The 12840-nt window shown below is 47.4% G+C and overlaps 1 protein-coding gene across 4 annotated transcripts in view; it reads left to right on the plus strand.

Annotated features, from left to right (window-relative positions):
- Positions 1-12840, plus strand: part of CORO2A (coronin 2A) — a 93553-nt gene that overhangs the window by 51833 nt on the left and 28880 nt on the right. Inside the window, exon 1 of one of the 4 annotated variants that reach the window (XM_060199115.1) lies at positions 8599-8673. The exons of the other annotated variants lie outside the window; for them this stretch is intronic. Coding sequence (XP_060055098.1) covers positions 8614-8673 — 60 coding nt within the window. The 5' untranslated portion in view covers positions 8599-8613. Of the gene's footprint in view, positions 1-8598; positions 8674-12840 lie in introns of those variants that run through there. 4 annotated transcript variants of the gene reach the window in all.

A 12840-nucleotide genomic window follows, 5' to 3' on the forward strand; every position in this document is an offset into this window, starting at 1 on the left:
CTGTGAAGCCCATGGAACCTGGCTTCCAAGAACAGACAGTGACAGAAGAGAAAAAACGACAGGGCTGTCTCAGCAAGATGTAAGCAAAGTTGATAGTTAAGGAAAACTGAAAGTGAGTGTTTTGCTCACCAAGATTTTCTTCTTTATACATTTATTTATTGACTATTTTTTTTTAATTTGATAAGACAGAGAGAAATTGAGAGGGTAAAGGGAGACAGAGGGAAAGAAAGAGACATCTGCTTTGCCACTCATGAAGTGGGGACCAGGATCTTGAACCTAGATCCTTACACGCGGTGGTGTGTGCGTACCACTGCTGCCCCCACACCCAGGACTCTCACTGATACTTCGTACCTGCACAGTTCCACTGCTCCCAGTGTTTCTGTTTAAAAAAAAAAAAAAGGTTGAAAGACAGAGGTAAGGAGAGAGACCATAACACCATTCCCCTTTTCTTAATGTTCCCATGTGGTATCAGGGGTCTTGAATCCAGGTCCTTTGATTTAAGGAAGAAAAAAAAAAGAAAGAAAGAAAGTTCTAGAAACAAAGGATAGTTTAATTTTAGTGAAATTGTAAATGTAAGTCATTATACTAGCAAGTAAAAGGGAAAAACCCATATAGTTCTTTTCAGAAATTATTTGATTAATCTCCATGCCTATTCATGATTAAAATATATATATATGCAAACTAGAGGAAGTCTTACTAACATATAGGGAGTAGAGAGTTTTGAAACCATTTGATTTTGAAAAGAGTCCCAACCCTACAGAAGAGTCACAGAGATAGTTGACCCGGTTTCCCTGCCCTAGACTCACCACTTGTTCACATTCTGCCAGCTTGGCTTCTAGCTTCTTCTTCTATCTTTCTCTTCATATGTGTATAGGGAAATTTCATTTCTGGTCCAAAATCTAACTCAGATTTATGTACTATAATTATGTGTCATATCTCTTAGTAAATTTTACTTTTTAATTTATTTGATATTTTTTAATTTGATAGAGAAATTGCGAGGGGAAGGAGTGAGACAAGAGAGACGCCTACAGCACTGCTTCACTGCTCATGAAGCTTCCCACTGCAGGTGGGGACCAGAGACTTGAACCCACGTCCTTGCACATGGTAACATATGTGCTCAATTGGGTTTGCCACAGACCAACTCTTAGTTGACTTTATTTCGTGATACTGACTTTTTTTCTAATTTTTTTATTAGTGATTTAATAATGATTAACAAGATTTTAAGATAACAGGGAATACAATTCCATATGGTTCCTACCACCAGAGTTCCATGTCCTATCCCCTCCATTGGAAGCTTCCCTATTCTATATCCCTCTGGGATTATGAACCAAAAATCTTTATGGGATGCAGAAGATGGGAGGTCTGGCTTTTGTAATTGCTTCTGTGCTGGATGTGGACGTTGGCAGGTCAATCCATACTCACAGCCTGTTTCTGTCTTTCCCTAATGGGGTAGGGCTCTGGAAAGGTGAAACTTCTGGGCACATTGATGAGATCGACTGCCCAGGGAAGTCAGGATGAAGTCATGGTAGCATCGGCAACTTGGTGGCTGAAAGGCAGTAAGATATAAAACAGGACAAATTGTTTAATAAACAGGAACCCAAAGACAGGAATAGAGCAGATTGAAATTAGGGGTCTTTGTGTGGGAAGAAACTAGGAAGTCTATTTTAGGTATGTTCCAAGGGGCCCATGACTTTAATAATCTTTTCCTGAGCCTCATAGCTGACATTGCAGGTGAATTAAAAATACTGTCTGTTGGGGGTCGGGCGGTGGCACAGTGGGTTGGGCGCATGTGGCGCAAAGCGCAGGGACCGGCGTAGGGATCCCGGTTCGAGCCCCCGGCTCCCCATCTGCAGGGGAGTCGCTTCACAGGCGGTGAAGCAGGTCTGCAGGTGTCTATCTTTCTCTCCCCCTCTCTGTCTTCCCCTCCTCTCTCCATTTCTCTCTGTCCTATCCAACAACGAATTGCGTCAACAAGGGAATAGTAATGGCCACAACGAAGCTACAACTAGGGCAACAAAAGGGGGAAAAAAAAGATGGCCTCCAGGGGCGGTGGATTCATGGTGCGGGCACCGAGCCCAGCAATAACCCTGGAGGAGGAGAAAAAAAAATACTGTCTGGGAAGCTGATGTCAGAGTTTAGAATAGGACTAGAAAGCTGGATTAGGGCATGAGGGCCAGTTTAGTATCATGTTCCTACATTGGATTAGTCCAACTTCCGCTTATTATGCATTATCAGAACTGATAATGGCATATCCTCAGTTCATGTCTTCACGTAACAAATGATGTCATCTTGTCCCACTATTGATTATACTGGTGACATATGATCTCTTGACTAATATGCTGCTAACATCACCCGTGTAAGAAGGAACGGTAAAGCATTCCTTTCACATTCAGTAAGTAAATAATATGACACAGGTTCTGGAGAGATGTGGAATTGTACCCCTCTGACAACACTTGTGTAAAATAATGGTTCCTCAATAAGATTTTAAAAAGTGAACTAAAGGGTGGAGGGTAAATAGTATAATGGTTATACAAAGAGACTCTCATGCCTGAGGCTCCAAAGCCCCAGGTTCAATCCCCTGCGCCACCATAAACCATAGCTGAACAGTGCTCTGGTAAAAACAAACAAACAAAGGGAACTAAAATCCACTATAAATGAAAGATCCTGAGAGGTGGGCAGTAGCACAGCAAGTTAAGCGCACATGGCACAAAGCGCAAGGACTAGCCGGCGTAAGGATCCCGGTTCGAGCCCCCAGCTTCCCACCTACAGGGGAGTCGCTTCACAGGCGGTGAAGCAGGTCTGCAGGTGTCTATCTTTCTCTCCCCCTCTCTGCCTTCCCCTCCTCTCTCCATTTCTCTCTGTCCTGTCCAACAGTGATGACATCAACAACAACAACAATAATAACTACAACAACAATTAAAAAAACAAGGGCAACAAAAGGGGAAAATAAATAAATACACACACTAAAAAATGAGAGATCCTGGCTTCATGGCGGGGGAAATAGCTCAGCTGGCAGAGCACTGGATTTACATGCCAGTTTCCGGTGCCCCCCTGGTGCCATCTGAGCCAGGGTGGTACTCTGGCTTATTTCATTCTCTCATGTGGAATTCTCTCAAGTGTAACAAATAAACAAATCTTTAAAAAAAAAAAAAAAGTCAAGGCCCCAGAGGTAGTACAATGAGGTGTTAGTATAATGACTGTCAAGCATGAGGTTGGTCCCCTTAGTTTGATCCCTGACATCACATATGCAAGTTACTCTCTGGTTATCTCTCCCTCTCCCTCTCCCCTCTCTCCCTTTCTCTGCCTTCTCTCATTAATAAGTAAATTTTTTAAAGAACATCTTTATTTAAAAAAAAAAAATACAGAGCGCTAGTTGGGCAGTAGTGCAGTGGGTTAAGCACAGGTGGCACAAAGTACAAGGACTAGCTGGCGTAAGGATCCTGGTTTGAGTCCCCGGCTCCCCACCTGCAAAGGAATCGCTTCACAATCGGTGAAGCAGGTCTGCAGGTGTCTATCTTTCTCTCCCCCTCTCTGTCTTCCCCTCCTCGCTCCATTTCTCTCTGTCCTATCCAACAACGATGACATCAATAACAACAATAATAACTACAACAATAAAACAGCAAGGGCAAAAAAAAAAGGAATAAATAAATAAATATTTAAAAAAATATAGAGACCTTCATAGCAAGACTAAAAAAATAATAATTCATGGTATAAGGATTGTTAAAGAAAAAAAAAAAGGACCACTACTACTTATAGGTATTATTGTCTACATAAAAACTCAAAAGAACATGTGGTCAAGGTATTGGAAAAGTAATGAGTGTGTGGAAGGTGACTGAATACAAAATAAGTGACACACCAGGTTAAGTGCACACAGTACAAAGCGCAAGCACCCACCAAGGATCCAGGGATCCCGGTTCGAGCCCTAAGGTCTGCAGGTGTCTCTCTCCCTCTCTCTCTATCTCTCCCTCCTGTCTCAGTTTCTCTCTGTCCTACCCAACAACAATGAAAATTGGCTGCCGGGAGCAGTGGGCTCATAGCGTCGGCACCAAGCCCCAGCGATAATCCTGGAGGCGAAAAAGTAAATAAATAAATTGCATCTTTACAGACCAAGAATGGTTAGAATATGCCAACATTGCAGTAGAGTAAAAGAAGACTGGATGCCTAGGAATTAAAACTAAACGGGACGTGGAAGGAGGCCGTGGCAGAGCGTGACTGTGGAGATGGAAAGACGTAGCCTGTTCAAGGAGCGCCGCTGTGTATCCCTCCCCCAGATGCCTGCGGTTCTCTCCCTTTTAGAACACAGCACACTGCTCAGGTCACTGTGCGCTGAGCCCTTTGCCTTAGAGTTGTTTGTTCTGCTAGCACCTCCTAACATACTTGCAACGGTTCCCGTTTTCCTGATTTTTATTACTCAAACTCTTCAAGCATTGAAGCATTGTCACAGCTGCTGCTGCTTCTCCTTTCTCTACCCCCTCCCCATCACCTCCTCCTCTCCCTTCTTTTTGCCTTTTTTTTTTTTTTTTTTTTTTTTTTACCAGAGCACTTCAGCCCTGGCTTATGGTAGTACAGGGGATTGAACCTGGGACTTTGGAGACTTGGGCATGAGAGTCTCTTTACATAACCACTGTGTTGTCTACCCCCGCCCACAGTTTCTTACTTCTGTGAAATGCTCAATGAAACTAAGGTGCTACTGATAGTAAGAAGGAAGTTGGTTTGATGCTGTGGAGTGTGGCTTGAGTGGAAGGTCCGTAGTTTAGTGGTTTAGACAGGATGGTTGGATGGTCTTTCTGAGGAGGCAGCTGTTGAGCCGAGAGCCCCTTGAAGCTCTAGACACAGACAGTGCAAAGGCCCTGAGGTATAGGGGTGGTTTGGGTGGGCTTAAAAGACACACTGGTGCTTTGTCCTAGGCAGCAGCCTAGGAGGTGAGGTCAGAGAGGGGAACAGGGTAGGATGGGGAAGGCCTGGAAGCCCACATAGGAGTCTGTCTGACTCCTCTAAGTTTACTGGCTGCCACTAGAGGGTTGAAACTCAGTGTCCCGTGGAGCCTGACCCTAGGTAAAATGTGCTGGTTCCTTTGGGACTTTTTATTATTATTATTATTATTCCCTTTTGTTGCCCTTGTTGTTTTATTGTTGTAGTTATTGTTGTTGTTGTTGTTGGGTAGGACAGAGAGAAATGGAGAGAGGAGGGGCAGACAGAGAGGGGGAGAGAAAGACAGACACCTGCAGACCTGCTTCACCGCCTGTGAAGCGACTCCCCTGCGGATGGAGAGCCGGGAAGCTCGAACTGGGATCCTTATGCCGGCCCTTGCGCTTCACACCACATGTGCTTAACCCGCTGCTACCGCCCAACTCCCCCTTTGGGATTTCTCATTTTATTTTTTAATATCATAAATAGTTGGAGGATACATGTAATCACTGCTAACATAGACCACTAGAAATTCTTGCACATCTGAGGGCTGGAAGCCACTAATCAGAATTCACACTAGAGTGTCTTCCTACATATTTTGAGTCAGTAGGTCTCTGGAGGGAATGAGAGTCTGCATTCCAACAAGTCCCATAATTGCCAAATAAAATACAGATGGGGGGAGGGCGGTGGTTACTGATATAGTTCACCAGAGGGGGCACCAGCGTCAAGCCCCAGCAACAACAGTAATGGCAAAAATCAGGAGGTCCAGTTAAAATTAAGTTTCGTGGGAGTCAGGCGGTAGCGCAGCAAGTTAAGCACACGCACATGGCACGAAGCGTGAGGACCAGCATAAGGATCCCAGTTCGAGCCCCCAGCTCCCCACCTGCAGGGGGGTCACTTCACAGGCGGTGAAGCAGGTCTGCAGGTGTCTGTCTTTCTCTCCCCCTCTCTGTCTTCCCCTCCTCTCTCCATTTCTCTCTGTCCTATCCAACAACGATGACATCAGTAACAACAACAATAATAACTACAACAATAAAAACAAGGACAACAAAAGGGAATAAATACATAAAATAAAATAAATTTTAAAAAGACACAGAAGGTCCCCTCACGGAGATCATTCAAACGACCCTTGTATCGCTGCCACAGCTGCTTCCCTCCAACTATCTCCTCGCTCTTAGCCCTGACAGCCTCTGATCTATTCTTCACGTCTGTATGTTGCCTTTTTAAGAATGTCATGTGAATGGAATTGCCTGGTATATGACCCTGTGGGTTTTAGCTGTCATCACTCAGCATAATTCTCTGGCGTTCTTGCATGGCTGTTGAGTGTGTCCGTCGTTCATTCCTTGTGTTACTAATGTGTCTTCTGTGAGGTGGAGGTACCACAGGTGGATGCAGCCATTCACTTACTGAAAGCCATCTGGACTGCTTCCAGCTTGGGACTGTTTCTAATAAAACTGCCACAGACATCTGTGCACGGTGTGTGTGTGTGTGTGTGTGTGTGTGTGTGTGTGTGTGTGTACTTCAGCAAGTTTTCCTTTCTAAGATAAATGCTCAGAAATTCAAACACTGGGTTGTAAAATGGATCCATGTTTCGTTTTATGAGAAACTGCCAAACTATTTTTCACATATGCTTTTTTTATTACTTATTTATTTATTTCCTTTTGTTGCCCTTGTTGTCTTATTGTTGTAGTTATTAGTGATGTCGTTGTTGTTGGATACGTTGTTGTTGGATAGGACAGAGAGAAATGGAGAGAGGAGGGGAAGACAGAGAGGGGGAGAGAAAGATAGACACCTGCAGACCTGCTTCGCCGCCTATGAAGCGACTCCCCTGCTAGTGGGGAGCTGGGGGCTCGAACCGGGATCCTTACACTGGTCCTTGCTCTTTGTGCCACCTGTGCTTAACCTGCTACGCTACCGCCCGACTCCCACACACATATGCTTTTTTTAACTCTAAGTAAACTACTGCATGAAACATAGTAGAAAAAATATATACAGTGTACGTTGTTTCTCTGAACTTCAGATTTCACTGGGAATTCAGTGTTTTCATTGGCTGATTCTGGCATCTCTGCTCCTGGCTGATGCCACCCTGCTGGTGTGCAAGCTGCCTTTTCGGGAAGTAGATTCTAACCTAGTCCCTTTCAGAACTATGAGAAAAAGAAAAAAGAAACAGGAAAGTAGATTGTATTATTTCTTTTTTAACTTCTAAAAAAAATATTTGTTGTTTCTATTTGATAAGACAGATATTGAGAGAGTTAAGGGGAGTAGAGAGAGTGAGAGGAGAGGCCTGAAGTGCTGCTTCATTTCTGTGAAGCTTCCCCCCTGCTGGTGGGGGTGGGGGGAGGGAGGGCTTGAACCTGAGTCCTTGTCCTTGGTAATGTGTGCGCTCAATTAGCTGCACCACTGCCCAGCCCTCAAAAGTAGATTTGAGAATTTCTTTATGAAAAATATTTGTATATTAATGAGAGAGGACCGGAGTATCACTCTGGCACATTCAATGCCAGGGATTGAATGCACTCAGGACCTCGTGTTTGAGGAGCCAACATTTTATCCACTTCCAGAGCTGCAGGATTCTAGAATTTTCAAGAGTTTGCTCCTCCTGATTCATCCACCCCTCCATCCTTCCCTCAGACTGCCCCCCAAAGTATTTCAAAGTGAATTCTAGAAATCCTGCTACTTTAATTTTTTATTATCTTTACTTATTTGATAGAGACAGTCAGATATTGAGAGAGAAGGGGGAGACAGGAAGAGAGACACCTGCAGATCTGCTTCACCCCTTGGGAAGCTTTCCCTCTGCAGGTGGGGACTGGGGGCTTGAACCTAGGTCTTGGCAATTGTAACATGTGTGCTCAGCCAGTTATGCCGCCACCCAGCCCCCAAATTCTGTCACTTTATTTAAACTTCAGCATGCAATTCTGAGAGGGACATTTTCTGACATTCCTATAAAGGTCGCAGGACTGACAGTAACTTCTCTGTCTCCTGATTCTCCATCGTTGTGAGACTGTCCCCGATTGCCTCTGGAATTCCTCTCTTCCTTTGTATTGGGTATGTTCGCACTGGGATCCAGAAGGTTCTATATGATGCACCAGGTTGCCACTTTGACAAAAGGTCCACCCACTGTGACCGAGCGAGAATGAGAAACTAGGGGTGACCCCTGTGCTGGTCCCATCATGCAACACTCTTCCTGGGCCAGACAGATCTCTTTCCTGTGGTAGCCAGGGATGATGCTTTCACTAGTCCACTTGGGGGGGGGGGGCAGGGTGGTGATTGCCTCCACTGAACAAATGACGCTGAAACTCAGGGTGACGCCTTTTCAAAAGGCCGTGAGCAATAAGGGCAGGGACCAGAACAGAAGCCCAGGATTGAGGGCAGGGGGGAGGAAGCTTAGGACTGCATTCTGTGCAGACACACAGAGGCATCAGTGCTGTGGAGAAGGAAGGAAACAGCAAGCTAGCTAATCGTTCATGCCAGCATTGTGCAGGAGTGCCTGTGCTGGGAGATGACTGGTTTTGCCGCAGAGTTACACAGTTCACTGCCGCCCCAGGGCCCCAGCTGGTGTCAACTGTCCCAAAGGGAGTGACTCCCTGCCTTGCGCTCACCCTTACCCTGACCCTGAGCCAGAGGAGGGAGGGACTTGCAGCCTCTGCTGCCAAGACTGTGGTGGGGACATAGGCAGCAGTAAGCGGAGTCCGGCCCTGTGCCCGGCACATGCTAGCTGGGGCTTCTGACCCTGAGAACCATCCTGCAGAGGAGACGCCCTCTGAGCAGGTGAGGAGGGTGGACTTTGCTGTGAGGTGTGGAGCTTGGGGGGGGGGGGGAGAAGGCAAAGCTCTGGAATGTTTCTGGGAATGAGCCAGATCAGAGCAGGTCTGGGGCCTGAGGGGACAAACAGAAACCAGGGCCACTCTGTGCTTCCATGTCTATTTGGCCCCTCAAGAAAAAGGGCCACTCCAATGCTGTTCTTTCAGAGGCCAGACTGACCCTTCTCTGGTCTAGGGTGAACCTTGCTGGGCCCCTGATCAAACGCTTCCTGAGACTCCCTGTTGCCTGCAGGTGAAATACCGTCCCCCTCGTCACAGCTTACCGTCCCCCTCGTCACAGCTCACCCCCTGCCCCAGCAGACATTTTAAATCACAGAGCCTTGCATTGCGTGTACCTCTTATCTCCCCACTCAAATCTCACAGAAAGTGCAGAGTGAGGGCTAGTCTGCTTTAGGCTTTTTGCAAGTATCTTCTGGTTTTACGGGTGTATTCAGCCAGGGGAAAGAACACACCTGAGGATGGGACTTCTCCCCTGGCTTCAAATAGCCAAATAACTGACCTAGGACAGGAAAGAAAGGCAGGCGTCTCTGGGCCCCCCAGAACAGAGCTAAAAGGATCTGAGTGGTGACACACAAGTAGAGTACACACATCACCCTGCTCTAGGACCCAGGTTCAAGTCTCCAGTCTCCACCTTCACAAGTAGTGGAGCAGTGCTGCAGGTGTCTCTCCTCTTCTGTGTGTCTCTCAGTCTCTTCTTTGGAAAATAAATAAATAAAAGGCCTCTGGGAGTGGTGGAGTTGTACAGGCACCAAGCCAAGCCAAACCTGGTGCAAAAAACCAGGTGATTTGAAAAGGTAGCCCTAAGAGCAGACTCAGAAATGCCAGTGAGGGGAGCAGGAGAGACCGCAGGGGCCTCACCCAGGGCTGAAGGGGAGGAGTGCTTTCTCGCGGCTCACTGAAGTCTGAAAGTAGAACGAGCCTTTGGGGGAAGAAGTGAGAGCCTCATCTCCAGAGGTGACCAAGTGGGATGACCGGAGTCCCTCTGCGGCGTGGGGTTCTGTAGGCAGCCGTCTTCACGCTCAGCTGTTCTGCTGGTGAGGAAAGGGCTGGGGAGTCGTTCCTGAGAGGGCCCTGCTTCATCCCTGACTATGCAGAGAGCCCACACTGACAGCTAGGGGTGGTTCACAGAGAGTTCTTCTGGGCCCTCCTGGGAAAACAGTCAGTCACATACTCTGAAGTTGTTGCCTGTCTGTCTGTCTGTCTGTCTGTCTGTCTGTCTAAATGGAAGGCAAGAGATTTTCCTTCTTTTCTTTCTTTCTTTCTTTCTTTTTTTTAATATTTATTTATTCCCTTTTTGTTGCCCTTGTTTTTATTGTTGTAGTTATTATTGTTGTTACTGATGTCGTTGTTGTTGGATAGAACAGAGAGAAATGGAGAGAGGAGGGGAAGACAGAGAAGGGGAGAGAAAGACAGACACCTGCAGACCTGCTTCACCGCCTGTGAAGCGACTCCCCTGCAGGTGGGGAGACAGGGGCTTGAACCGGGATCCTTACGCCGGCTAGTCCTTGCGCTTTGTGCCACCTGCGCTTAACCCACTGTGCTACCACCCGACTCCCTCTTTCTTTCCTTTTTTCTCTTTCTTTCTATCTTTCTTTCTTGCCAGAGAGTACTGCTCAACTCTGGTTTATGGCAGTGTGGGAGATTGAACCTGGGACTTGGGAGCCTCAGGCATGAGAGTCTCTTTGCATATCCACTATGCTATCTCCCCCGCCCCATAATTTTCATTTTTTAAATCATTTTATTGGGAGTGGAATAGTTTTCGGTACAGGGTATAATTTCTCATCTCTCCATAATCAGTGTCTGCAAAACACTCCCCGCCCCCCCCAACTTGGGTCCTTTTCCACCAGCGTCTCGCTGGCCAGTTTCCTGGCTGCTAACATACGCCAGGCACTGTCCCAAGCACATTACTTGTACTGACTCATTGAATTCAGGAGTTGGGGAGTGGCTCAGCCCATAGTGCGCACACACTCCCATGTGGGAAGTCTCAGAAGTGGGGAAGCAGCGCTGCTAGTATCTCTCCTCTCTTTCCCTCTCTCTCTTTAAATTTTTTTGTATTGTCTTTATTTATTTATTTGATAGAGACAGCCAGAAACCAAGAGGGAAAGGGAGATAGAGACAGAGACACCTGCAGCCCTGCTTCACCATTCACAAAAGCTTTCCCCCTACAGGTGGGGGCCAGGGGCTCGAACCCTGCTCCTTGTGCATTGTAACATGTGTGCTCAACCAGGCGCGCCACCGTCCAGCCCCTCTCTTCTCTTTCTTTATCTCTATCTTCCTCTGTCTCTAAAGGTTGCCAGAAACAGTGGAGTTGGGTCAGCACCAAGCCCCAGTATTAATCCTGGTGGCAAAAATTAAATTAATTTGTTTTAAATCTGTAATGGATTTGTTTTTTGCTTGTTTTGTTTGTTTTGTTTTTTGCCAGAGCACTACTCAGCTCTGGCTTATCGTGGTATGGGGGAGGGAACCTGCGACTTTTGGAGCCTCAGGCATGAGAGTCTCTTTGCATAACCATATAACCATTATGCTATCTACCTCCACCCACAGAAATTAAATTATTAAAAAGTTAATAAGTCAGTTGAATGCCCATTCTGTGTTAGGCAATCACACTTGCATTCTTCTGAGATAAGGAAACATCTGAGATCACCTGCCCAAAGTCCCATAACAATAACTGTTGTAACAGGAACTTAAGCCCAGAAAGCCAGAGCCTGCTCTTCTCATCTCTTGGACCTCCTGCATCTGTTGGGGGGGGGGGGCTAGCAGAGGGCAGGGAAGAGAGGAGGGTCACTGGAGCCATGACTGTGACACTGTGGATAGAAAGGACCTGTTTCTGGGAATGCTTGAAGGCGTGGCATTCGCCTCCCGGCCTCTCCCACCCTGCAGGCGGAGGTCGGCTCGAGACTTCTGCCCCAGAGCATCCCCTACTCGCCTGCCACTGTAACCTGGAGCCAGGCTGGCTTGGGCTCTGCCTAGGGAGCAGGTGTATCTCCTGGAAGGTACAACTTGCATCCCTGGTGGCGTGCCAGGTTGAGCGCACATGTTACAGTGCACAAGGAGCTGGGTTCAGTCCCCAGTCCCCACCTGCAGGGGGAAAGCCTCGTGATCAGTGAAGCAGTATCGTAGGTGTCTTTCTTTTTCTTTCCCTCTCTGTCTCCCCATCCCTCTCTTGACTTCTCTCTGTCCTATCCTGTTAATTAATTGACCGAAGAATTTGCACCCCCCCCCCATGAATCAGAGGCCTGTCCCAGGAAGAAAACTTGGTTAGACAGAGTGACTTCTTGATTATATACGTTCTCACCAAGGCGGGGCTTTTAGCAGTCGGGTCAATAGCTCATCAGAGTGGCTAATGACTGCTAATGTCCATCCCCAGTATAAACCCTCTTAGGTACAGACAGGCCTGCTGCTGTTCTCTGGGGAGAACCAGCTGTCCTTTGCCCACTGGAAGGACAGAGAAGCTGTCTGGGGCTGGCATCTCTGGAGGCCTGCAGGAGCACTGGCCGGGGCTCACTGCTGCGGGAGCTGTCTGTGTGGATGCTGCCTGGCCCTGAACTTGTCTTGTGCCTGCAGCATCTCCAAGCTGGGAGAGGGAGGCTGGAGGCTGGAGGGCTGGGTCTGAAAGGGGCTCCTGGCCAGTTAGCCTGTTATTTTGCCTCCTGACAAATAACCCTCTGAGAAACGTTCAGGGAAGGAACTGGGTCATGGCCCTGTGCCAGAGAGTAAAGATAGTGGCCCTGAGGGTAATTGAGTAGCCCAAGCTTAAAGACAGCTCTGTGCAAGCCCTTTGACCCAGAAACTACCCTGTGAAGGGGAAAGGTTGTTGAGCAGAAAGTCAGCAAGTGCACCGGACTGGACTCACACTTGGGAGCCGGAGCCCAGCTCTGCCCCTCCCTGTCTCAGGAGTCCCTGGCAGGTCTCTTCTCCAATGTGGAGCCAGCAGGAGGTGCTGAGATCCATTAGTGATGTCTGCTGCATGCAAGGAATCCCAACACTAAGGCTGGGGAGACAGCCTAATGGTAATGCAAAAAGACTTTCATTCCTGAGGCACCAGAGGCCTCAGGTTCAGTTCCCACCATCACCATATGCCAGAGCTGATCGGTGCCCTGTTACCTCTCTGTGT

This window comes from Erinaceus europaeus, chromosome 10, assembly GCF_950295315.1.
Source record: "Erinaceus europaeus chromosome 10, mEriEur2.1, whole genome shotgun sequence".
NCBI lineage: Eukaryota > Metazoa > Chordata > Mammalia > Eulipotyphla > Erinaceidae > Erinaceus > Erinaceus europaeus.